This window comes from Gasterosteus aculeatus, chromosome 6, assembly GCF_964276395.1.
Source record: "Gasterosteus aculeatus chromosome 6, fGasAcu3.hap1.1, whole genome shotgun sequence".
NCBI classification, from domain to species: Eukaryota; Metazoa; Chordata; class Actinopteri; order Perciformes; family Gasterosteidae; genus Gasterosteus; species Gasterosteus aculeatus.
The window spans coordinates 6570587-6596484 of NC_135693.1; the positions used below are offsets into that span (position 1 = coordinate 6570587).

The 25898-nt window shown below is 47.3% G+C and overlaps 2 protein-coding genes across 6 annotated transcripts; one reads left to right on the forward strand and one right to left on the reverse strand.

The window, feature by feature from the left end:
* Positions 1 to 105: 105 nt before the first annotated feature.
* On the forward strand, positions 106 to 9616 carry mcfd2 (multiple coagulation factor deficiency 2, ER cargo receptor complex subunit). Of its 4 annotated transcripts, none has more exons than XM_040178640.2 (4): positions 106 to 314; positions 962 to 1135; positions 1293 to 1452; positions 8173 to 9616. In XM_040178640.2, the coding sequence occupies exons 2-4, from the start codon at positions 963 to 965 to the stop codon at positions 8302 to 8304; spliced, it is 465 nt and encodes a 154-aa protein (XP_040034574.1). In that variant the 5' UTR covers positions 106 to 314; position 962; the 3' UTR covers positions 8305 to 9616. The 4 variants fall into 4 exon arrangements, with proteins under 4 accessions (XP_040034574.1, XP_040034573.1, XP_040034576.1 ...); XM_040178639.2 differs by having other exon boundaries at positions 110 to 337; XM_040178642.2 differs by having other exon boundaries at positions 118 to 314; positions 959 to 1135.
* A 56-nt stretch (positions 9617 to 9672) lies between these two features.
* Positions 9673 to 12995, reverse strand: prop1 (PROP paired-like homeobox 1). Of its 2 annotated transcripts, none has more exons than XM_040178636.2 (3): positions 12543 to 12995; positions 11467 to 11693; positions 9673 to 10674 (listed from the first exon to the last, which is right to left on the reverse strand). In XM_040178636.2, exons 1-3 carry the CDS (start codon positions 12634 to 12636, stop codon positions 10324 to 10326), a joined length of 672 nt encoding a protein of 223 aa, XP_040034570.1. In that variant the 5' UTR covers positions 12637 to 12995; the 3' UTR covers positions 9673 to 10323. The 2 variants fall into 2 exon arrangements, with proteins under 2 accessions (XP_040034570.1, XP_040034571.1); XM_040178637.2 differs by having other exon boundaries at positions 11467 to 11690; positions 12543 to 12983.
* Positions 12996 to 25898: the final 12903 nt, after the last annotated feature.

Below are 25898 nucleotides of genomic sequence, written 5' to 3' on the forward strand. Positions count from 1 at the left end.
AACTAAATATAATATCTTTAACATACTATTAGAACATTCTTAAGTACAAAGTTCTCCAATCCAGCTGTGGAATGCTAAATATGTGCCGTAGTCTGTTTAGCGAGCTATCAAGTGAGCGGGTGGATACGACAGAGTGGTTGTTGGTGGAGGGAACCCTCTCGCTCCATTTGCACACTCTTTGACAACTCTAACCAATCACAGTGAGCTGTCGTGTCGGAACGAACTACGGCGAGCAGCTTGGTCCTTAAAGCCGGCGGATCTTCATTGTTGCCCGAAGCAAACGACTAAAACAACATAACTGTCCGCAGAATAAGGTGAATATACACGTCGTTTCCAAGTGAGTATTAAAACCAGCAGTCAAGTGATGATATCATTGAATGTCTTGCGGCTTATGTCTGGTGCATTCGACACTGTACGGTATGTTTTTAACGCAGTCCTGAAATTAAGCTTCATGCTACTATAAGTCTTATTACAGCCAGCCTCTTTGTACATTAACTTTCTTAAGACAACGTCGGTTATTTAACCCTGTGGTGCATATATGAAGATTCACGTGGTAACACTCAGGTATAATATATCAATATTGAGCCCATTTTCTTACGGAGGTGCGATGTCGCCTTATCGCGTTTACATGCCTGAAGGTGTCCGACGTTACAGGATTTTGATTTACAATCATGTCTTTACACATTCGTCTCTTCTGGGGGCCAAATGGCGTTTGGGTTAAAAACCACCGAGCCAGATGTCTACATGTGTTGAATGCAAATCCAACATGTTGACATAAGGACAAACCAGTATTTCTTATTGGGGGTTATTTATCTGCTACACTGTAATATTTCAATGAAACGTTTGAGGAAAAAGTTGAAGGGAAGAAAACAACCACGTAAATTCAGTGCATACAAACCTTATGTGATGTCCACTAAAAATGTCTCTGTGATTTAACTTTGTTTGTGTTTGTGCTCAGCAGAATGAGGAGCGGCAGGTGCAGCGTGCCGTGGGGGGGTCTGCTCGTCCTCCTGTCCTGCTCTCTGCTGTGTGTCCACTCTCACGTGGATCCCCAGAAGGACCCGCAGGTCGTCCTGAGTGGCGCTCACATGTCCGGTCACGGTCGCCTGGACAAAAACATGATCCAGGACAAAGAGTGAGTGTCACCTCCACGTTCAACAGGCCCTCTGCCGGGTTGCTGTTGGTGTAAGATTCGGGACTTATTTGCACAGAGTGGTGAACTTTGAACACGGTCGCACAAACACACACCCCGTGTTAATCTGTGGTTTTTGACTCCTCTCTTCATCCACCAGCCACATCATGGAGCATTTGGAGGGAGTGATCGACCAGCCAGAGAAGGAGATGACGCCCCAGGAGCTCCAGCTGCACTATTTCAAGATGCACGACTATGACGGCAACGACCTGCTGGATGGGCTGGAGCTCGCCACGGCTATCACACACGTACACAAAGAGGTAGGTTTCATTGGGTATGAACAGTTTATGTGTCATGAGTGCCACGTGCGATCACCGAGACTAACGTGCTGTTCGTGGCAATGCTGAAACAATAGAGAGGGACACCATGTGTCTACCGTGCATGCTAAGAACTAAAATGAATACACTGACAACCCATTTTCCGGTGACGGCCTAATGAAATGACAAAACAAATACTGCTTTAATCCAAGATTCGCTAGATTCAGAGCAAGTAAATACAGATTTTAAATTCTATTAAAATCTAAGATTCTACACAATAAAAACTAATTTATATTTGGTAAATCCAAACCCAAATCAAATGAATTAGGATGCCTTCCTTCCCAAATTTAAATAAATAAATACATTTAGTGTTAGGGTGGGGGGTGAGGTGAATTTGGTGGGCCCAAAAGCACACGCACGGCAGTCTTGGATCTTCAGCCAAAATTAGTTTTATTTTCTCACAAAAAACAAACAAGGGGAACACGGGAAACAGAAAGGCGCTCCTCTGACTCAACTGGAGTCGGGAGGGAAACTCCACCGACGTCTGGCGGTCTGGGGTGGCTCAAACAGGGTCTGGTGTGGATACCCGAGGCCCGACACCAGATTCACAGTCCAACTCGAAAAAAAGGGCAGGTTACGTGCACTCCGAGGTACTCCGTGGATCTGACACCAAAACAAACCAAAAACATGAATCAACTGGTCTAGCTGCTGAATCTAAGTATCTGCGGCACCTGAGACCAGCCTGGGTACTGGGACGGACTGACGACGAGCCTCAGACAGCAGGAGCCTTTATACTAGTCACCAGTGATCCCCGGAATGAGCCACAGCTGGGCACGTGGGAGAGGGGTGGGGCCGGAGGCGGAACACACAGGTGGAAACTATAGGTGGAAGAAACAAAACAAGCAAAAACAAAAGCACAGACTGGGGGGAAAAACTGTTAATAAAACCGGGTCCCTAACAGTACCCCCCCCTCAACGGGAGCCTCTCGGCGAACCGTTTAGACAGTCAGGGTTCCGACGGCGGTAATCCCTAATGAGCCCCGGATCCAAGATCCGGGAACGGGGCACCCAGCAACGCTCCTCTGGTCCATAACCCTGCCAGTCCACCAGGTACTGATGCCCTCTGCCTCGGCGGCGCACATCCAGGAGGCGATTGACTGTGTAGACGGGCCCTCCCTCGACGAGACGGGCGGGTGGAGGGGGTTCCGGAGGAGGGTTGAGGGGGCTGGAGACAACTGGTTTAAGGAGGGAGACATGGAATACTGGGTGAATCCTCAAGGATCGCGGCAATTGCAATTTCACAGAGACTGGGTTGATGATGGAGATGATCGGGAAGGGGCCGATATATCTCGGAGAGAGCTTCCTAGACTCTGTGCGTAGGGGGATGTCCCTGGACGAAAGCCAGACAGACTGGCCGATGCGGTAGGCAGGGGCGGGGGCGCGTCGTCTGTTTGCCACCCTCCTGTTCTGCTCCACCGTGCGAAGCAAAGCGGTCCGAGTAGCTTTCCAGATCCGCCTACAACGACGGGCATTGCTCAAGACCGATGGCACAGCAACCTCAACTTCCTGGCTGGGGAACAGGGGAGGCTGATAACCCAAGGAGGCCTCAAATGGGGACAGTCCAGTGGCCGTTGACGTATGAGAATTGTGGGCGTACTCGACCCATGGGAGGTGACGGCTCCACGAGGAGGGATTGTTAGAGATCACACACCTGAGGATGGCCTCGAGCTCCTGGTTCAGCCTTTCAGTCTGGCCATTAGTTTGGGGGTGGAATCCCGAGGATAGGCTGGCCGTGGCACCGAGGGTGTGACAGAACGCCTTCCAAAGCTGGGACGAGAACTGCGGGCCACGGTCAGAAACTATGTCCGCAGGGATGCCATGGAGCCGAACGACATGCTGAACCAGTAAATCGGCGGTCTCACGGGCTGATGGAAGCTTGGGCAGGGGTAGGAAGTGAGCCGCCTTCGAAAAACGGTCCACCACTGTCAGAATGACTGTGTTGCCGTCTGATGGAGGGAAACCGGTCACAAAGTCCAATGCAACGTGTGACCACGGACGTTGGGGCACAGGGAGTGGTCGCAGCAATCCCATCGGGGGTCGGTGTGATGCCTTGTTGCGGGCACAGGTAGTGCAGGCCAACACATAAGCACGGGCGTCCTCCTCAAGGGATGGCCACCAAAACTTGCGGCGAAGCCAATGTATAGTCCGACGGATGCCGGGATGACCAGAGAGGCGGGACTCATGGGCCCACCTCAGGACCTGGGAACGGACGGGCGCAGGAACAAACAGGCAATTCGGTGGACCCCCTCCTGGGTCAGGTTGGGCGTTCTGGGCTTCGTGTACCACTCTCTCTATTTCCCAGGTGACAGCTCCGAGAATGCACGAGGCGGGAAGGATGGTGTCAGGACTTGAGTCGCCCTCAGGGGCAAACTGACGGGAGAGGGCGTCCGGCTTGGTGTTCTTGTGTCCAGGTCGATAGGTGAGTGTGAAATTAAAACGGGCAAAAAACAAAGCCCAGCGGGCCTGGCGTGAGTTGAGACGTCGGGCCGTATGGATATATTCCAAATTCCGGTGGTCGGTCCATACCACAAAAGGGACCATCGCTCCCTCCAACCAGTGCCTCCACTCCTCCAAGGCCAACTTGACTGCCAACAGTTCACGGTTGCCCACGTCATAGTTCCTCTCCGCCGGGGAAAGTCTGCGGGAGAAGAAAGCACACGGATGGAGTTTAGAGTCGGACGCCGACCGCTGGGATAGTACAGCTCCAACGCCGGTGTCAGAAGCGTCAACCTCGACGACAAACTGGCGGGTCTCGTCGGGGTGAACCAGGATTGGGGCCGAAGCAAAGCGTTCCTTGAGGGCACAAAATGCCTTCTCTGCCTCTGGGGTCCAAGAAAAAGTTATCTTAGAGGAAGTGAGTTGAGACAGTGGTGCTGCTATTCGGCTGTAGTCCCGGATGAATCGGCGATAGAAATTAGCAAATCCCAGGAACTGCTGCAGCTTCTTTCGTGAGGCGGGTACTGGCCATTCAGTTACCGCCTTTACCTTTTCAGGGTCCTTTCTCACTTGCCCCTCCTCAATGAAAACGCCAAGGAACTGCACGGAGGAGACGTGGAATTCACACTTCTCAGCTTTAACGAATAGCTGATTCTCCAGCAGTCGCTGCAGAACCTGCCGGACATGGTTAACGTGCTCCTGGGGATTCGGAGAGAAGATGAGAATGTCATCAATGTACACAAACACGAATCGGTTTAGGAAGTCACGTAGCACATCATTAACCAGTGCCTGAAAAACTGCCGGGGCATTGGTTAATCCAAACGGCATCACCAGGTATTCAAAGTGTCCCAACGGTGTGTTAAAGGCAGTCTTCCATTCGTCCCCCTCTCTGATGCGCACCAGATGATACGCATTGCGGAGGTCCAGTTTCGTGAATATCTTTGCTTCAGCTAGGGACCCAAAAACAGAGGAGATAAGTGGTAATGGATATTTATTCTTGATAGTAATCTGATTCAAACCTCTGTAATCAATGCAGGGACGGAGGGTCTTGTCCTTCTTGGAGACGAAGAAGAAACCCGCTCCCACAGGGGAAGATGAGGGACGTATGATTCCTGCGGCAACAGAGTCTGTAATATATTTCTCCATGGATTCGCGCTCAGGACGGGAGAGATTATATAGCCGGCTCGTAGGTAGTGGGGCTCCCGGAAGCAAGTCAATAGCACAATCATAGGGGCGATGAGGAGGAAGTGAAACCGCCCGCTCCACGCTAAATACCTCTGCTAGGTCCCTGTATTCCTTGGGCACCGCCGAGAGACTAGGGCCAGTGTCAGGTCTGCCTGAGGGAAGAACCTGATGGGGAACTGCAGACCGGAGGCAGCGGGAGTGGCAAGTGGAACTCCAGCCTGTGATCCTGCTCCTCGCCCAATCAATCTGTGGATTATGATCCCTGAGCCAGGGGAGGCCCAGGACCAGCGGTATTTGGGGGGAAGGGAAAACATAGAACTGTGTCTCCTGACGATGATTCCCAGACACGATTAGAGAGATGGGTAGAGTTCGGTGTGTTATCTCAGCCAGAGAACTGCCATCCAGTGCCCTCACCAGCTGAGCTCGTTCTAATGCCTCCACTGGGATGCCTCTCTGCTTAATAAAAGTTGTGTCCAAAAAGTTCTGTTCAGCCCCGGAGTCAATAAGTGCGGGCAGGTGCACCGGACCAGATGAAAGATACAGGGTGACAGGAAACACAGATTGAGGCTTGGCATGAGGGACTCTCTCTGAAACGCTCGCCAGCACCCCCACTCTTACCGGCGAGCTCTCTCTTTTGGCCGAACAGGGCAGACGGCCATACGATGTCCTAACTGCCCACAGTAAAGGCAGCCTCCGGAGCGAAAACGCCGCTCTCTCTCCTCTGGGGAGAGATGGGCCTGGCCCAGCTGCATTGGCTCCTCTGGCTCCAATGCAGGAGGTCCTGGGGCGGGAGAGAGGCGACGTGCAGAGCTGTATCGTTGGAACGGGCTCGTCGGCGGAAAACTGGAGACTGAGGTTGACTGCCGAGCAGTGGTGGGGGGCCAGTAGGTCCTCTCCCGACGGCGCTCCCGGATACGGTTGTCCATGTTGATGGAGAGTGTGAGAAGCTCCTCTAATGTCTCTGGCATCTCCCGGACCGCAAGCTCGTCCTTCAACAGCTCCGAAAGACTGTTGCGGTAAATCCCCTTTAGCGCCTCCTCGCCCCAACCGGACTCAGTGGCCAGGATCTGGAAATCCACAGCATACTCTGCGGCGCTGGTCGCCCCCTGGCGAAGACTGAGCAGGCGCTGAACCACATCCCTAGCGTAAACCGGGTGGTTGAACACCCTCTTGAACTCCTCTATGAAGAACAGGTAGGTGACCCGGTCTGCACTGCGTCTGCTGAGCCATGCTTCAGCCCAAACCAGTGCCTTGCCACGCAGCAACCCCACAGTATAGGCCACCCTTGCATTGTCTGAAGAAAAAGTGCGGGGTTGCTGGTTAAAAACAAATCCACACTGTAGCAGGAATCCTCTGCACTCTCCAGACACTCCATCAAAAGGCACTGGTGAGGGGACAAAAGACTCACGGATGCTGGACAAGTCCACAGGAACAGTCTCTGGGGGGGGTGAACGGTGGAGCACCAGGCTCTGCATCATGCTGGCCATCTCGGTTATTTGAGCCCCGAGGGTATGTTGGGAGTCCCGCAGCTCTTGCAGCACCTGCTGGTGTTGCCCGAGAAGGGTGCCATGGCTGGAAATCGCCCTCCGAAGGGGTTCCTCTGGAGGGGATGCTGCTGCGGCGGCTGGGTCCATTGCTGGTCAGTCCGTTCTGTTAGGGTGGGGGGTGAGGTGAATTTGGTGGGCCCAAAAGCACACGCACGGCAGTCTTGGATCTTCAGCCAAAATTAGTTTTATTTTCTCACAAAAAACAAACAAGGGGAACACGGGAAACAGAAAGGCGCTCCTCTGACTCAACTGGAGTCGGGAGGGAAACTCCACCGACGTCTGGCGGTCTGGGGTGGCTCAAACAGGGTCTGGTGTGGATACCCGAGGCCCGACACCAGATTCACAGTCCAACTCGAAAAAAAGGGCAGGTTACGTGCACTCCGAGGTACTCCGTGGATCTGACACCAAAACAAACCAAAAACATGAATCAACTGGTCTAGCTGCTGAATCTAAGTATCTGCGGCACCTGAGACCAGCCTGGGTACTGGGACGGACTGACGACGAGCCTCAGACAGCAGGAGCCTTTATACTAGTCACCAGTGATCCCCGGAATGAGCCACAGCTGGGCACGTGGGAGAGGGGTGGGGCCGGAGGCGGAACACACAGGTGGAAACTATAGGTGGAAGAAACAAAACAAGCAAAAACAAAAGCACAGACTGGGGGGAAAAACTGTTAATAAAACCGGGTCCCTAACATTTAGTGATGTTTGGACCTAGTAATGTAACCTTTAACAATGTTTTGCTGTTCTGTATTTTTCAAAAAAACATCAATTAATAAGAAAAATGGCCATTAGTGCCTCAGCAAAGAAGCCCTCATTTCTCCTACTTTTCAGAAAACAACTTTTAGGCCGAATCAAGGAAGCAATGTTGTTAATATTAGAAGAAATAATCACATGAAATGAAAAACATTAATATTTTTCAGGCCCAGAACAGTGTGTTGGAGAATTTCAACTAAAGAAAAATAAAATAAAATGTTTTATTGAGTCGGTCAGTTATCATTATTTAAAGGACTATTTCACAAGTAGCAGCCACATTCAAGTGAAAATTGAAAACTGCATTGCAGTTTGAATTAGAGTTTAACGTTTTGGTAGAACATAATTGTAATTGAATCTATTAAAAACTAAATTAATGTTTAAAGAGATTTATATATAATGGACCGTAATTTAAAGATTTTAAAAATTAAAAACACCATTTTAATTGGGTTTAAACTATGAGATTATCCTCATTGCAATCTACGGTCATGACATGATCACATAATGTCTGTTCACAAATCTTGCACGTTTCAGTCCACACAACATCCTTCTTTGTGTCCGTTATATCCAATGAGCCTCAGGACGCCGTTAGAAAATACGTGAGAGAGAAAACTATAAAGATGGAGCACAGAATGTAGATAAACTAAAAATGACGGCAAAATAACTGCCTGCTTAACCAAAGATGGACGGGAATGCGAACTGTTGTTGTCCCACGTGCACACGTGAACGTGAACTCGTTCCCCAGGAGAGAGGAGAGAACAGCCAGCCCATGAGAGAGGAGGACCTCATCAGCCTCATCGACGACGTCCTGAGGGACGATGACAAAAACAACGACGGCTACATCGATTACGCAGAGTTCGCCAAGTCTCTGGAGTAACGTGAGCGCTGACGTGGTCCCGACATCGATGACGACGACGACAACAACAACACAACGACGACAACAACAACAACCACGAGGAATCTGTAGACGGAGGAGGCGAACTGAAAAGCTGCCTCCCGTCGGTCTAGAAAACCATCGTTTAATCTTTGCTTTCCCTCACAGGCCGCTGGTCAATCAGCGTTATTGGTCATCACATTTTATATCTAAGTTACGAGCAAAACAATGTTCTATTAAAATGGTTTACCAAGCAACAAAAAAGGGAGAAAAATGAAATTGGCTATTTTAATTTTTTGGTAGGTTGGAATTTTCTTTCAACTTTTAATTTTTTTTTATAAAGGGTCAGTTCACCCAATATCACAAAGACACATGTTTTTTCCTCTGCCTTTCACGGTGTCTGATCACCACATACTTTTTAATTCTGTTTGAGCCAAATGGCCAAGACGCTTAAACGTCCCAATACTTTCATTGGGAACGAGCACAACCATCAGTGACAAGTGAAAGCGGAGGCTTCGGTGGCCGGTGGCTCAATACCGAGAATAATAATAACCCAAACTCTGGCCCTTTATAGACATACTGGACATTAATTCACACTGGTAACTGGATATCATCAAAACCGATGTCCCTTTAAATGGACCGCAGCTCGGAACCGGTGAGGTTTGCGCACACAGGACTCATTAGCTGTAGGTGACACGCTGCCGCTGTGCGAGACCAAACCTTCTGTCCCTTTCTTCTGCTGCCACTCATGTAGGAGGCATTCGCCCACGATAAAGGAAAAGTGGCCTTGACCTGCTCAGCTGTACAGTAGCCTGATGGTGTGTGTGTGTGTGTGTGTGTGTGTGTGTGTACAGAATGTAGAATACGTTTAGTTTTTTTGGGATAGCGGGCGAAGCGTCAGGGACATTGAATGTCGCCAGCGGAGACTCTGCGTTTCCGGACGTCACCACATTTATTCAAGCCAATCGACGCCAATGTGAAGCCGCGCCGCCGACTCGTGACCCCTGGATGAGCTTCACCGAGGGCACGCGGTCGACCCCCACCGCAGTCGTTTGATAAGCTGACGGAGCTCCACTGAGGCCCTCTGCGTGACCTCGCCATGTTTGCTTCAAATCATTAGCTGCCTTTTTAGAAAAAAGAAAAGAAACCTGATTGTATGTGTTTGGTCTCTTCGTCTCATCCGTGACGGATGGGGGAATTTCATATTCTTGCCATCCAGTATTGATTCTTCAATCAGTTGAAGGAAAATTTCAAAAAGGAAACGGATGCAATGATGTTTCTGCAATGTGAGATATTAAAAACTCTAATCTACAAATCTGTGATGTCTTTGTGTTGTGCATTCATCAAAATACTACTTAGAGGCATTAGTGGGAGGGGGGAGATTTTTTATTATTATTTTGATTTACTGAAAAAGGTTTTGAAGGTGACTGCTTCATGTACAGGGATACACATTGAAATGGCCCCTGAAGGGCACACGCAACACATAACAGAGAAAACATTTGAACTTCTATAGAAAACTACCAGTATGGTAGCACTGATGTTAAGACCCCCCCCCCCACCCCCCACACACACAGTGCACTCTCTATTAGTGTTAGTAGATGAGAGCGAAGTTAAGAATAAAACTACAATAGAGGATGAAATAAGAATCCATATGCTATTCAACACCAATTGGAACAAATGTTAAAAAACTTTCAGTACAGAAAGTTCCCACACTGTGTGTGACCCTGAAGTTACATTTACAGCTAAAATAAAGGTCCGCAACATGTCGTTTTAACTTGAACGTTGTTTTTGGCTTTAAATCTGCACTTAATAATGTGCTCAAATTAATAATGTGCTCAAATTAGATACAATCTATTTTTACACACTGACAAATTCTTCAGTTTTTCTCGCTGACCAACACATATATAACGTTTCATCCTCAGGCTCTGCGTCTGAAACTTCTGAAATGAGTGTGACGGGCGCGTGAACTATTTAGTCGGCACGTTCACTCGATTTCCCTTTTTAAACGGGCCTCTGAGCTTCTCAGCTCCAGTGGGACGGGGCGTCCAGGGGCTGCATGGGGGCCAGCGAGAACACGGGCGAGGCCAGGCCGCTCCTCAGCGGGCCGTACCAGTCCTCGGGTTGCCGCGGGCCGGCCGGCTGCGGCGGGACGCCGGGACAGGGGCACGGGCCCGGGGGGCGGGAGTAGGCGCCGGGGGGGAGGCAGGGGATGTGAGCCAGGGACTGGCTGAAGTACTGGCGGGACATGGCGGGCGGCTGGACGTGCAGGCCGCCCAGCAGCGCCCTGTGGCCCGGCATCAAGCCCACGGGGAGGAGCTTCTGGGAGGCCCGCTCCTGCTTCCGCTGTTTGGCTCTTCTGTTCTGGAACCAAACCTGCTGAGACGTGGACATGGTGGAGACAGAATAAAGGTCAGAGACGAGGAGAGGATTTGGACATGGTCCATGGACAGGATTGCGACAAAGACAGGATAGAGACAACGGCAAGATGGAGACAAGCACAGGATAGAGACAAGGAAATGGTTAAAGACAAGGACAGAATGGAGACACGGAGCAGTGGGATACAAGGACGAGGACAGACAAATTGTCCCATCTTAATATTAAGTTGGAGATAAGGAGAGAATGGAGACAAAGACAAGATGGAGACAAGGACCAGATGGAGACAAGGAAATGGTTAAAGACAAGGACAGAATGGAGACACGGACCAGTGGGATACAAGGACGAGGACAGACAAATTGTCCCATCTTAATATGAAATTAATATTAAGTTCAGCACATCTGGGCTGTATGTTCATAGCATGTTCATAGCATGTTCATAGCGAGATGTGTTCATAGCGAGATGTGTTCATAGCGAGATGTGTTCATAGCGAGATGTGTTCATAGCATGTTCTTAGCGAGATGTGTTCATAGCGAGATGTGTTCATAGCGAGATGTGTTCATAGCGAGATGTGTTCATAGCGAGATGTGTTCATAGCATGTTCATAGCGAGATGTGTTCATAGCGAGATGTGTTCATAGCGAGATGTGTTCTTAGCAAGTTTTTTTCAAGGTCTCTCCATTTCAACCCGAACAAATGATCCGATATGAGTAATAGGTGTTGTTTTGTTATAATGTTTTGGTATCGTCATCGTTCCCTCTGGACACCGCTGTGTGTTTCGGCGGGTGTGGACCTGTATGCGGGCCTCGTTGAGCTTGGTGATGCGAGCCAGCTCCTCTCTGTAGTAGATGTCGGGATACTGGTTTTGTCCAAAGGCCGCCTCCAGCTGCTCCAGCTGCTTGTGGCTGAAGGTGGTGCGGTGGCGTCTCCTGGCCGGCGACGGGTAGGCCCGGCCCCGCCTGCCGAGGCCCGCGCCCATGGAGGTCTCGCAGGCCTTCCTCGCCGACCCCGCTATATCTGCTTTCAGGGGGAAGAATGGGAGCGTCTGGGCTTTGCGTGGACGCTCAAAAGACCTTTTTTGGAAACAATTCTCCGGCTCCCGTTTCCCGAATTACTTGGCAATGGCATAAAAAAGAAAAGAAGAAAAGTGCCCTAAAGAAAACTTGTAGGAGCCCATTTTACCAAATGAGTCTAAAAAAAGAGGGATTACTGTGACTTTATGGTTCCCACTGCTGCAGGCAACCTGAGAGCCACGGAGCTTTAGGGGCCAAAGACAAAACGCGTGAGAAAAAGACACCAGAAACTAGGGGGATTTGACCAAGATTATTACCACAAAGTGACTAATCTGACCAATTGGTGCACTGAGTTGCCCGTGTACTCGGTTTGAGAAGAGGAAGAGGAGGCTGATTTGATGATGGGCATTGAAAGTGTGCTCGTTCTCACAAAGGTTCTCTTAAATGTTTTTACCAAACCCGGTTGCTTATTTATACAGTTTAATCCTTTAACTACTGTTATTAAACTAGAACCTTTGGATTCCTACTTGGCAATTACTCCATTAGGATCAGACCAATTTTTTGAGGCTAAGTTTCATTCCAAGGCAGCCACCAGAAGATATTAGACGCCCAAATGCATTCCACAGCAGACGTTGTTAAATCGAACAGTTTGGATCTGAAAATGAATTAGGAGCTTAAAAAAAACAGAAAACATTGAGCTTGTAGACGATCATACAGCTTTTCACATCTTTATTGTAACTTTGATAAGTTAAATATTGCTAAAAACATGCCACATTTGGATAGAAAGCGACTTTAGGTCTCCCTGTGTCGTGTTGTAGAGGAAAGTCGTAATGTCTTCTCTCTGACGTGCACTCACCTGCACTGGAGCTGACGGTGGCCATATCGGAGTAAACATCTGCACAGTCGTGGTGGCTCCTCACTGCGTCTCCTGCAACCTTTACCAGGTCCATCGTTGCAGCTCTGCTCGCACCGACTGAGCCCCCCCGCGAACACAACTGACCATGGAGTCACATGGCGGGCCATGTCCCACCCACCTCGCTTTACCTTTACCTGTGTGAGAGTCTGCGTCATGGGACACAGTGGGCTGCTCACTGGGATTCCACACATTGTCCTACATTTTGCAGAAGGCAAGGAGGAATCCTTATTGGCCAGATAGTTGCTATCAGTCCGGACATTTTTGTATATAACGTTGCTCTTTCTCCCTGTAAGACTATTTGATATCTGTACAAAGAAACAGAACATGGCCCATTGACTCAATTGGACGTCTCAAATATCCATGTTTGTCCAAACTGCATTTATTCTCATTTTGTTGTTGTATTCTGGCAGAGACAGATTTGCATCGCCCTTCCCTCGCTTTGAATTCAGCTTAAAAGAAAAAATTGATAAAAAAAGATTTAGATGGTTTTGGTATAAACTGCCTGTTTATGGATGCATCGCCTTCCCTCCAGTATAAGGGGACAATGATTTATTAATAATTCATTCGTCTTGACTGAAAGGCAAATTGAAAAAAAAATGTTTTTCTGAGATCAGGATCGTAACCTGATCTATAGACCTTGTTGTGAGGAGTTCACTTAGTTTAAGTATTTTCTCTCAACCATTACTCCCACATGGCTTCTTACGCACAATGATAGTTAATTGATTAATTCTTCATTGCAGAAGTTTGAAGTTGTATATTTTGTTGTATAGATTATAGATTGTAGGGCGGCACGGTGGCGTGGTGGTTAGCACTGTCGCACTGTGTAGCCCTGCGATTGGCTGGTGACCAATCCAGGATGTACCCCGTCTCTCGCCCGAAGTTGGCTGGGATGGACTCCAGCGACCCCCCGCGACCCCGTGTGCAGGATAAGCGGTGTGAAGATGGCTCATACATGTAGATTATTTCTGACGAATTGTAACTCCTTCCGTGACCACCAGGAGGCTCCCTCACATCAGCTTGTGTTTCACCCAAACTGCAGACGACACCGAGCACACCAAAAGGCAGAACTCTCGTCTGGTCTATATTTTGCCACCGGGGTGGGGGTGAAAGTGTGGAGACCACCCGGCTGAGAACACTCCTGAGTGCAAACACAACCCCCCACCCCTCCCCCGGCTCAGTGCGGTCCGTTTCGCCGTGCCTTGACTGACAGGGCACACTGTAGGAACCGGATTAACTCAGCTGAACTCCTGCGTGACCTCTGGGGACCCCGGCTGCCATCGCCGGTTCCCATGATGCTAAACTCAGTCCAGAGCCACTGCAGACAGGAACGGCCCCCCTCGCAGTGCTTCGGCTGCGAGCAGGAGACCCGCCAGTGTCCCACTCAGCACTGAGTCATGACAGCAAGGGGAAGCGGCCCACGTGGCGGCAGAGCAGCAGCTCGCTGTTTATCTGGGTTCAGACTAAGTCGTCCATCATGGACTATATTAGTTGAACAATGCTATTTGTTTGCCTGTGTGTTTATACAGCCTATATTTATATCCATGGAGGGGCCCTAATTTGCACTTGAAAACTCAAGATCCTGATATTTAAGGAGGCTAGTTACCAGATTCAACAGTTCACTTTGATCTCATTTCTAACGTGTGTGTGTTTTTATCTGGAGGAGCCCCGCTCCTTCTTGGGTGAGATGTCTGTCATGTTATTCGCCATCATAGCCCGAGCGACACATTTGACTTCCAAGACCCGTAAATCAGGAGTTCAGAGGCAGACCGTGTCACGCTCAGTGGACCGTCCTCGGGACCCTTTGCCAGGAGAGTGTAACAGACAAACTGCAGCGAATGAATGAGCCGCCGAAGGGGCCCCTTGCACATTGGGATTCAATCTGTGTGTCTTTGTGTTTGGATCCCATATTCTGCTCACGTCTCCCACACCTACACCCCCACTAAAGCACCGAGGAAGATGATGTCTGCGTCTTTCACCTTCACCTCTGTTTCCCTCCCCAAACCAAATACAGCAAAGCTCTGTCTTGAAATGGTCATTTTCTCAGTGGTTTTCAGTAGTGGAGCAAGTGGAGTTTCCTCACCTCACTGGGAGGTTAGTTAAATATATAGAATTTTTACATCTCAAAATCAAGACCACATTTTGTAGAAAACCCCAGACATCCTGTCTCAAACAGGACGTTACCATATGTCCCGCATTTCTCCCCAGATGTGGGTCTGCAAGAATTTGGCTGAAGACACAAAAGGCACGAGAGAACGTTTGTCATCAGAGTTGTGCAACTTTGGTCAAATTTGGTTTCTTTCTTCAAGCTTTAAAGCAGACAAAGTGAAGAGGCTGTTATTGTTTTAAAGACCAGCTTGTGTTTCCATCAAATTACTCGTCTCAAGATTTGTCTTATATACGATGGTTAAAATCTCTACACACATGTTAAATTGGTCACTGGGGGAAAATAAGTCACAGTATATTATTTGTATAGTATTATTGCTCGGCAATACCATAATAAAGATTTACCTCCTCTTGTTGTCTTGCGGTCTCAATCTACTCTCCCCGCTCTCATCCAATAAAATAAACACGTTGTTGTGGCCTTTGTGCAGGTCCTGCTATGCAACAAACAACGAATGAAGTTAGCGACAAAACAGTGGCGCATTTAGCAGCTAAAGAGCCTAACAGGAGCTGGTGGAGACCAAAAACAAAGGTAAAAACGCAGTACTTGACTTCAATGCATCGGGTGATCCTTTAAAAAAGTCCCTCAGAATCTGCTGGATTTGGAAAGAGGTAACTTGGTTTGACATATCATCATTAAAACCCCATCAATGTGTAATTCACATGTTTCCCCTACCACAGTGGCCTTTGTATATATATCCTTAATTAAAAACACAAGCACATGGAAGTAATATGACATTTTTCTACCAAAAAAAAGAGATTTTGATCCAAAGTTACGTAAAAATAGTGCCTCTGTGTGTCTTTTAAGAGTAAATTCCTGCCCTAAACGTCATACGTCACAGTCACGTTTTCACAGAGTTTTACAGGATTCAGACACATCATTTGAAGGTGATCACGCTCCATTGAGTGGCAGGTGATGAACAGAGATCATCAGGAATGAAGTGTTTCGGCATGTTTCTACGGTGCCTTGTCTCTTCCCGTTAGACGGCGCGGAGCTAATGCAATCTGCAAACGCGCCCTTCTGGCTTGAGTGCAGCACATGATACACGAGCACGCAGAAAACATGATCCCTACCAATAAGCACAGCGAGGCGTCCCCGACCATACATCACACGCGTGATGCGGCAGAAACCAACAGCAAACCGAGAAAATAAACTTGCCCTTTCCTGCAACCGTACGTTTATCTTTCCATCTTTCTATTATTAGGCTGCGGCCGAGCAGCCAGAGGACCTGGAATCTTCTGGAAGCATCTGTCATCTGAGTGTGTAAGTGGTGAACAGAACAAGAGATGCAGGATGTCTGGAAGGGACGGAGGCCAAAGCGTTTCTCTCCGACACGTGGAACTGATTTATTTGAGTAAGAAAGTACAATAAATGTACCGCAGTTTATCTCGTGTCATCAGTGACAATGGAAACGTGTCTTGACGGAGATCATTAGGGGTCCCGGTTTGATGAATGCAGCACACAATATGTTGAGATGAATTGCCATCTAGTTGCGAGTGGATATCTTTGTGCACGTTGCAACTCAATCCGCATACAAGCCACCAAAATATGGAATATATTGTAGATTCTTCTTATCTCTCCATCGCAGCTTCACTGTCGGATACACACAGACGCGCGCTTTAAAACTACACACGTGCCTTCACACCTTGACACAGTACGCACACATTTACACGCCGCTTTCAAACCCCACCTCTCCTACAGTGTCCTCCTAAGAAAATAACATGCAATTCATACACTGGGGGCTCAGTTTCAAGACTCTGAAGCGCACACACACACACACACACAAGCACACATGTGCTCCGGGTGCACACAGGCCTCTGTGTGGTTGTGGCCATGTCCACTATGGACACATAGAGGAAATTCTTCCCTCCCAATTTCCCGGGACTGAACTGGGAGTGACCTGGTTGGCAGACACACAGCCCCGATGGAAGGAATGTAACTCAACTCCCCCCTCGTCCATCCAGCAGTCTGCTGGCCCAGCTGTGTGAGGACACCGAGAGAGAAACATCAGGCGCTGAAGAGGAAGTCTGTTTCACTTCTTACCAACTCACGAAACTCCTCACTAAACCAAATATTCAACTTGGTGGAATGTGTCCGTTGTGTGCAAACACGTATCCGCCATGTCATCGTGTCTCGTCAGTGGGCAACACATCATTTTTTTTCCTTTTTGTCATGAAACTCAGAAAACACTTTGTGCACCACTAGACAACCAAGAGCGGAGCAACGAAAGGTGGGGGGAAAAAAGAACAGATGGCCCTAGAAAAGTGGAGAAATAAATAAATAATAATACAACAAGAAAAACGAACACAAGAGAGATATTAATTATCACTGATCCTAAAACCAATAAACAACAATGGCAATAGTTACAGAAGTAACTTAGCCCTTAGCTCACAACAAAGCTAATGGTAAAACCTAATGTTGCACTTAAATTAAGTTTGAAGCCATTTAACTGCTCAAATAATCATCAAAGGGGGTGAATATGCCTGGAAGTATAGTTTTAATAACAGATCATTAGGCACCATTACCTCCATCTGCAGGCATTTAGGTACGTGACTGATCCTGGCTGTTATGATTCATATTCATGAATTGCGTTACCCCCGAAATTCACGCTACGACGCTGCATCCCGATCAGGTATGATGGGAAATGTGTCACTCGTAGAACAATCAGTGCAATTATCTTTCAGTGCAGCGATCATAGTTTACAGTTTGGTTCGGTTGAGGTTGAAGGCCGTTGGGTCGTGAGTCTTGAAACCCGGGTGGCTGCCGGCATTTTTGCAATTCTGGTTCCCTCGACTAAAAGTCAATGTTTGTATTGAATGTGTTTGTGGCTAGAGACCTGAAATAAGTTTGGTCGATTTTAACGCTTTGTTCTAATATAAAATGTATCATTAAATATCGCTCTTGTGAATTTGGAGGCACTTACGTGTCATATAAATGGCGGCAGCCAACAAGTCTTTTTATTAGTCCGCTATTACAGACTCACGCCCATACGACTACGGTGTAGTTCGTGCTCGAATAATTTATCAGAAAAGTGCTCAGTGTGCAAAATGCAGAGGGTCATTGGGGTCACAACGGTCACTTCTGACCCCCTTGAAAAGCCTCAATATTCCAGGGTTTTTTGTCACTTGAAATTGTCACTCAAATGTAGCTCAAAAGCTTACCGATGCGCGGCAGTTGTTTGCTTTTTTTTAAACAGCAAAACATTTTATCGAGAGGTGATTTTCTGCCGTTAATACCGTTCAGCCGAAGCCACGTCCGGTTGCGCAAAGGGAACCCGTCTTCACGTCTGTTTGCAGATCTAAACCGGATCCAGTGGCTTTTGTTAGAACTTGTTTAACGCAGCACGTTGTCTCGCCTCTTCTTGGAAGAAGCCAAACCAATGTGTTGGGTTCCAGCCTTTCTGTTGCAGGACCGCAGTCGTCGCGTTGTTTTGTGTGTGTCAGTTGCCGTAGCAACACAGTCGTCATTAAGCTTCTAAGAGCTTTCAGTGTTTTATTAATAAAACAGGTGGATTTTTTAAGGTTTTCGACCTTGATTTATTTTCTACAGTCCTAATGAGTTTATTATATATAATAAACTATTATATATTATAGATGAAGTTTGCATTGTTTGGCCGTTGCGTAGACTGCCGGCTGTTTGCTAACTAACAGCCCAGAAATCAATGAATTTAGGATGAGATTGCACAATTTTATTTGTTACAATGATAAATAAGCATTTGCATTTGCTTATCCATTTCTGCGTTCATTTAAAGCGAACATTTGGAATTTCACAAATAGATAAAATGCTAATTAACCCCTAACCCACACAACATGAACGCACCATGACAATGACTTAATGCAGCTGTTTAATGTCTAGCTAACTACTACGGGTTTCCATCTCCAAATAGAAAAGTAGAAGCTCGGCTCAACCCCCCTAATTCTTTCTCTAAAAGAAAGCTTTACATTGTATTCAGACAGTACACACTTGGACCAAACACGTGGTTCCTAGTAAAGTGTGGCTGCTCTTCCCAATGCAGATGCAAGCCGAATCGTTCTGGTCATAGAGGTGCCTATAGGTGCTGCGGGGTGAAGTGAAGACCCCTTTGCTCATTACGACTGAGCAGACGCAGCGGTATGCAGCATCACCCTCGCAGAGCGACTGTGTGTCCTCCAGTTACATCAAATCTAGGCCATCATATCACATCCCCTCGCATATCCCCTCTCATATCATATCCCCTCGCCTTGGGACTCTCATCTTTCCCAGCCGCGGATACAAAGCCAAGCACGGCTGGCTTGGACGGGACTGCTTGTCCTGGTCTCTGCAACATTCTTCTCCGCAAAGTTACTAAGTACAGCCCTGAGTTGAGTGATTCGTTTAGAGTGTAGCTACGGCTGTATTTGTATTGTACAACGTGTTTGTCTCGTTGCTGTTTCTGTCGCTCCTCCATGGCGATGTCGGCTTTATCGCAGAGGGATTGGGATGATGGTGGCGTGTGGCAGCTCGCCCTGCCTGAGGTTCTTGAGGTTCAGCTGTTTGGCTGGAAGTGCTGGCAGACCTGTTATCTGGATGCCTCCTTCTGCTCCGCACTCCCTCGCCGGTGGATTTGGTGGGTTGTGTTGCCCCTTTAAAAAGGTAAAGTAAAAAAAGGGCTCGGTGGGCTGTAATCCGTCTAATATAACTCACATGAATGATATCAGTTCACTCTCAGCCGCACGTAACCTTTGAGTGGACATAGTTGTGGCTGTTATCACCTTCGGGTGGGACGGCAGGGCAAGGCCATTTTATTTGGATAGCACATTTCAACAACAAGGCAATTCAAAGTGCTTCACATAAAACCATTGAAAAACATCCAAACATGAAACAAGGAGACTTGCCAACAGTTAAGAACATTCATGTTCATGTTGGACCATCACTTTTTCACACCACAAAGGGCCACAAGTCAGTTGCCAGCTACCTCACACATTGCTAACGCCTGTGTAATTGATATATTGCCTGTTTGTGGGTAACTATACAAACAATCCACAGGTCAAATTCATGCCTGTTATAAAAGACATAAAAAACAGATATTATGGAGAGAAGGAACGGGCTGTTTTGTTTTGATTCTCTGGTACTTTTCCTACTGTTATTGTCAGAGGAAATCAACACATCATCAAGGGGATGCGGATTGAGCAAAAGTGCCAAACGTACCGGCTAACAAAAAACATCAGGAGCAAATAAAAAATATGGGCAGATTGGCAAGAGAGAAGAAAACACAAAACTCATAATTTAAATGAGAAGGGTCATCGATGGGTCATTCAAAAAATAAAATCTTCATAATGCTCCAGTGTGCTCGGTCAGGGTTTTAGTGTTTAAAATCGGTCATGGAAAACGACCAGATGGTCCTGAAAACTGAAAACTGGATTCTCTCACCTCAGGTTGTCCAGTGTCAGATACGTGATAGATTATGTGTTTTTACAGCATTGTGTTAATGTTTTCAGAGCAAATGGAAAAGCCGTGAAGGTCTCACAAACCTTTCTGGAACCAAGATCTTTGATGTAAATCAAACATGGACATTATTCAGGAGGGACTGAGTCCATTTAAACTGGTTAGGGGGGAAACTTCTGTTGGGAAGCGTTTCACATTGTAAAGATAACAAAGCTGTTTCTCCATCACGCAGCCAAAGTACTTCTCCGACGTCATGCTGCTTGTCCCAGGCCCAAAATAAATAGATTGTTTCAAAAGAAAAAGCTTTCATGATTAATGTGTTTGCTGAACGATACAATAATCCCAGATAACACCTAAAGAAAGCTACGGTTAGCCACACATGCTAAGCTTGCAGCTTACATTAGAGTAGACTATATATGAACTATTTCTGTTGCTTTAGCCCCGTCCATCACTCCTTATTAATTTGTCTCTATTAGTATTATACTTTTACTTACTTACTTATTACTGCTGCTCTCGTCTTATTGTTTTTTTTACCATGTATCTTATGAGCACTGTCCACTTTGCTGCCGCGATCCTGTGGATTTCCCCATCGTGGGACTAATAAAGAATTATCTTATTTTACCTCTTATCTTTTAGTTATGCAGCATTGTACAAGCTGGGAAATCAAAAACTCGCATCGCAAACAACATTCCTCCACAACCCTCTGCCGATGTCCTTCTTCCTTATGCAACCTTATGTACGTGCCTCCATTTTCACTGATTGTTCAGCAGTTCCTGTTGAGAAACAACTTACTGTTCCTCGGCGGGTTGAGTCAGCATCTTGGTGGTCGTAACCGTGGTGATTGCAGCTGGTCTGCATGCCCTGTACCCCCCTCTTGCCTGCTACATCACGGTCATCCACGCTGAGGCTCGCTTTGACCCCCGGCGCGCCACACTATCCTCACCCAGCAGATGCCGGTTCATCACCAGTCAATCACACACAGTGCAGCCACACATGCACATACTTTTGCTCATGTAGACATGCGGGCTTCCCGCCTTAACACACGTGTAGACCATAATGTGTGCGCACTCTTAACCCAGATCAGCTGTCGCGTGCACACTGCACGACCTCTTGACTGGTTTAGGATTTCTGCTGCTATTACAGCTCTCACTGTAGTCTGGTCTGCAGGCTATTCTGAGGGTCGGTATAAGTGAAAACATGAGGAAGAAAGCTTGAAGGTTTTCAAAGGCTTTCGATACACTTCAATAAATCATCGACTTAAATATGTGATGCATCAAGACAGATACGGCCTCTTCTTCTGCTGTCTTATTCTGTTTCCCCTTTTTTTTCATAGAGCACACTGAGGGTTTGAAGCAGACTGAAGAAATTCCAAGTGAAAGGCCTGTAACTTTGTTTCCAACAGTGCACACTGGCCTCTTTTATTGTCATTCTCCATCACTCACATGAAACCACAATTAAAAACACCCAGATGTGGGCATCCTGGATGCAAAGTAATGGCCTGTGGAAGAGAGGAGTGTTGGTGTGCAGTATTGGTGGAATGGGCCAATCCCAGGCCTGGACGCTTTTGGGTAAATCCAGAAAAAATAAAAGAAATCTGACAGTGATAAAAGAGCGTCCATTAATGGCATTCATCTGACCCCGCTTCCAACCTCACTGCAACTTTTTCCTGCCAAAGCAGAATCATATAAAACTGAACGAGCTGGATAGCAACTAGCTTTTTGGACCCAATCTGACGCACAATTTGCCCGCCCATTTTGTTATTGACATAGCAGCTTCGCTCCCGGTCAATGGGGCGCATTCGCATGTTCACCAGAGATGAACTCGACGTGACAGCGGGTCGACTGATCCAGTAACACACGTCCCGTATATACGCTCCGCTGTCCCCAGGTCACCCCTGTTACTGCAGTTTGCCATGGAAGCAAACTATTTGAAATCCTAATTTGCTTAAATGCTGGAGTTCATTAACACCAAATCAGTCGACCCACTTATAGGCGCAGCTTTACATATCACTGGTTCCCAGCAGTTTGACACATGGTTTTAAATTAATGTACAGTTGTGGGTTTACATAAACTTAATGTTGTGGCTCTTTTGAGTTTCCAGTTATTTCTACAACTCTGATTTTTCTCTGATAGAGTGATTGGAACAGATACTTCTTTGTCACAAAAAACCTTCATGAAGTTTGGTTCTTTTATGACATTATTATGGGTTAACAGACAAAGTGGCAAAATCTGCTGGGTCAAATATATACATACAGCAACATGAATTAGCAATTTTGGTGACTTAGAAAGTTGTGTCAATGAAATGAGCTTCATTGCCTCTTAACGTCTTGTGAGTGATTATTAACTTGAGTGATTATGAGTGACTACATCTGGTGACGTCTCTGAGGCCATTTAAATAAAGCTCATTGGATACAAACGCCACAATGGGAAAGTCAAAGGAGCTCAGCATGGATCTGATCATTGACTTGAACAAGTCAGGAAAGTCCCTTGGAGCCGTTTCAAAGCAGCTGCAGGTCCCAAGAGCAACAGTGCAAACAATTGTTTGTAAGTATGAAGTGCATGGCACTGTTTTGTCACGATCAGGAAGAAAACGCAAGCTATCACCTGCTGCTGAGAGAAAATGGGTCAGGAGGGTGAAGAGTTAACCGAGAACCACGCATCTGCCAAGAATTAGAAGCTGCTGGAACGCAGGTGACAGTGTTTTGCTTCTCCATGGACCGAGAGGCTGCCGTGCAAGAAGGAAGCTCTTGCTCCAAAAGCGGCACCTTAAGGCTCGACTGAAGTCTGCTGCTGATCACATGGACAAAGACCTCCTGGAGGAAAGTTCTGTGGTCAGACGCAACAAAAACAGAGCTGTTTGGCCACAACGCCCAGCAATATGTTTGGAGGAGTAAAGGTGAGGCCTTTAACCCCAAGAACACCACGTCTACCCTGAAGCACGGTGGTCGTAGTGTTATGCTGTGGGGCTGTTTTGCTGCCAATGGAACTGGTGCTTTACAGAGTAAATGCGATAATGAAGAAGGAGGATTACCTTCAAATTCTTCAAGATAGCCTAAAATCATCAGCCCGAAGGTTGGGTCTTGTGCGCAGTTTGGTGTTCCAACAGGACAGTGATCCCAAACACACATCAAAAGTGGTAATTGAATGGCTAAATCAGGCTAGAATTGGGGTTCTGACTTAAATCCCATTGAGAACATGTAGACAATGCTAAAGAAACACGTCCATGTCAGAAAGCCATCAAATTTAACCGACCTGCACCAATTCTGTTAAGAGGAGTGGTCAAAGATTCAGCGAGAAGCTTGTGGATGGCTACTAAAAGTGCCTAATTGACGTGAAAATAACCAAGGGACATGTAACCAAATATTAGCACTGTTGTATGTATATTTTTGATTTGATCACTTTGTCTGTGAACCCATAATAAAGTCATAAAAGAATCAAACTTCATGAATGTTTTTGTGACAAAAGTATCTGTTCCAATCATTCTATCAGAGGAAAAATCTGACATGTAGAAATAACGGGAAACTCGAGAGCCATGACATTATGTTCTTTACGAGTGTATAAACTTTTGACCACAACTCTATGTTATCATTCTCTATGTTGATGTAGTATATTATAAAGTACACACCCTTCGCTGACCTAATCATTGTGTTGACACGCACACAAGTACACGGACTAATTGTTTGTCCATCTCGCGTCCTTGTCTCAAGCCGTCAATTAACAAGCGCAACTTCCCCCCCCGGGTTTGTGGAGGTTTCCCTTTGTGCCAGCAGCCACACCCGAACAGCTGGAACCGGGACACAAACACACAGTTGGGAGGGAGACAGAGAGAGAAGGAGAGCGAAAGCAGTGCAAATGCAGCTAAAAAGAGCTGACGCTGACAGGAGAGATGTTTGAAACTTACATCCCACAGGTTGAATAGCTGAAATGCCCCCCCCTTAATCCCTGTGGTGACCCAGGGTGCACTTTTAACAGCAGATCTGTGGCACAGTGCGAGCGATTCAGAATAGCTGTGCCGTAAAAAGACCCCGGCGTGTGTGTGTGTGTGTGTGTGTGTGCAAACGGGAACAATGAGGCCATTTATGAGGTGAATACCGCAACCCTTAACAAGGGCCCTTAACATATTAACCATGTGACCTGCTTGAGCACAGAAAATGTCTTGAGATCTCCTCATAGGATGCAAATGTAATGTTACAATCCTGCATGTTCCAGTGTTTCTTCACAGCAAGATATTCTTGAGTTTTTAATCTGAAATAACTTTTTAATTTAATTAAAATGGAATGGCCACACGAGCAATTGTTGATTGTTCCATACCAAAGTGTTTCATAAAATGACATCAGGTCGACACGTAATATCACGGACAAACGGCGATTAAGTATGTGTGAAAGGAGTGGGAGCAGCCGCGACCTTCGACCCACAGAGTACGAGCCGGGCAGCCGCTGCCCCATCGAGGCTGTGATGTCACCCGGAGCACAGGACAGGCCGTGCTGGAAAAGGAGGCCTGAAAAAAGAAGCGATGAACGCGTTCCAGCGGAATAATTATATGAGAGAGGGGAGTGAATCAGGAAATAGCTTTTTGGTTTGGGAAACTCAAGAGTTTGAGGAAACGCTGCCATGTTTAAAAAAAAGAGAAAGAGAAAGAGGAGAAAGAGGAGCGCAGAGAACACAAAAGAACGAACACAAAAGAATTCACAATGTTCTTTTTTTTCTGGGGGTGGGAGGGTATCCAGTGGTCAGCGAGCAGAATATCCCCGAATCCTTTCTTCATCCTTTCTCCCCCCCCCCTTCCGACAACCCTCCCCTCCTCCCCTTTGCTTTCCTCGCTCTCCGCTGGCTGGCAGCCGCTCGCCTCTTTCCCCTCACACATTTTTAATGGGTATCTTCCCAATCACGTTTTTTATTGCAGGAAATTTCAGCACACCACATTGCGTGAGTCTAAAGAGAGCTCCATTCTTAGCTCGGCCCGCCGAGTGCCAGGGCGCGTTGAGCTCGCCAGCGCGCATGTTCATGTGTGGGTGTGCGAGCGGGGTTAGGAAAAGGGGGAGGTGAACCGCAGTGGCGTTAGCGTCAAGTTTCATGCCAGTGGTGCGGCCCTCGACTCCCCCCCCACCTCCTTCTCCTAGGAACAATAGTGACGTCAGGGAGGGCAGTGCTGGAAGTCATTGCGAACAAAATGAACTAAAACAAAATGCGTTTGTTGTCCTCTCTGAGTCAGCGTACCGTGGCATAACTTCACAGGAATTTTACTCAGAACCCCCCTCCACCCTCACCCCACCCACCACCATCACCCACACCCAGGCTCCATTTGTGAGAGCTTCAACCCCTCGACTCACCCTCTCCGCAAATTCTTATTTTTCCACTGGCAGCCTGGGTCATTCTCCAAAAACGAGACGGTTGGGGTTTTTGGGCCTGCGGTTTAATTGTAACAATATTTGCTGAACGCTGCCTCCCCAGAACTATTCTCCCTTAACAACGGGCCTTATTTTTAGCCCCTTTGCCTTTTCTGTCATTTCCTGTTGCAGGGCTCTCTGTCCTTTGGACCACAAGCAGACTCTGCAGTCACACCGTCACATCCAACCACAGAAATAAACGATGAAACACGGCTTTTCATTCGGGGCCGACGCCTTAAATCCTTCGCAGGGCAAATCACCCATTCAGTGTGTTCTTTAAGGTCTACAGACATTCAGAAACACATCTTGACAGCGTTCATGGTACAGAATTCCGACCCAGGTGGTG

What these genes read in the sequence shown, in the direction of transcription:
- mcfd2 (XM_040178640.2), top strand. Translation starts at nt 963, where the DNA reads ATGAGGAGCGGCAGGTGCAGCGTGCCGTGGGGGGGTCTGCTCGTCCTC. An exon ending in AACATGATCCAGGACAAAGA is followed by an intron (nt 1,136 to 1,292) that starts GTGAGTGTCACC and finishes TTCATCCACCAG; the next exon opens with CCACATCATGGAGCATTTGG. An exon ending in TCACACACGTACACAAAGAG is followed by an intron (nt 1,453 to 8,172) that starts GTAGGTTTCATT and finishes CTCGTTCCCCAG; the next exon opens with GAGAGAGGAGAGAACAGCCA.
- prop1 (XM_040178636.2), bottom strand. Translation starts at nt 12,636, where the DNA reads ATGGACCTGGTAAAGGTTGCAGGAGACGCAGTGAGGAGCCACCACGAC. An exon ending in CACCGTCAGCTCCAGTGCAG is followed by an intron (nt 11,694 to 12,542) that starts GTGAGTGCACGT and finishes TCCCCCTGAAAG; the next exon opens with CAGATATAGCGGGGTCGGCG. An exon ending in TCAACGAGGCCCGCATACAG is followed by an intron (nt 10,675 to 11,466) that starts GTCCACACCCGC and finishes ACGTCTCAGCAG; the next exon opens with GTTTGGTTCCAGAACAGAAG.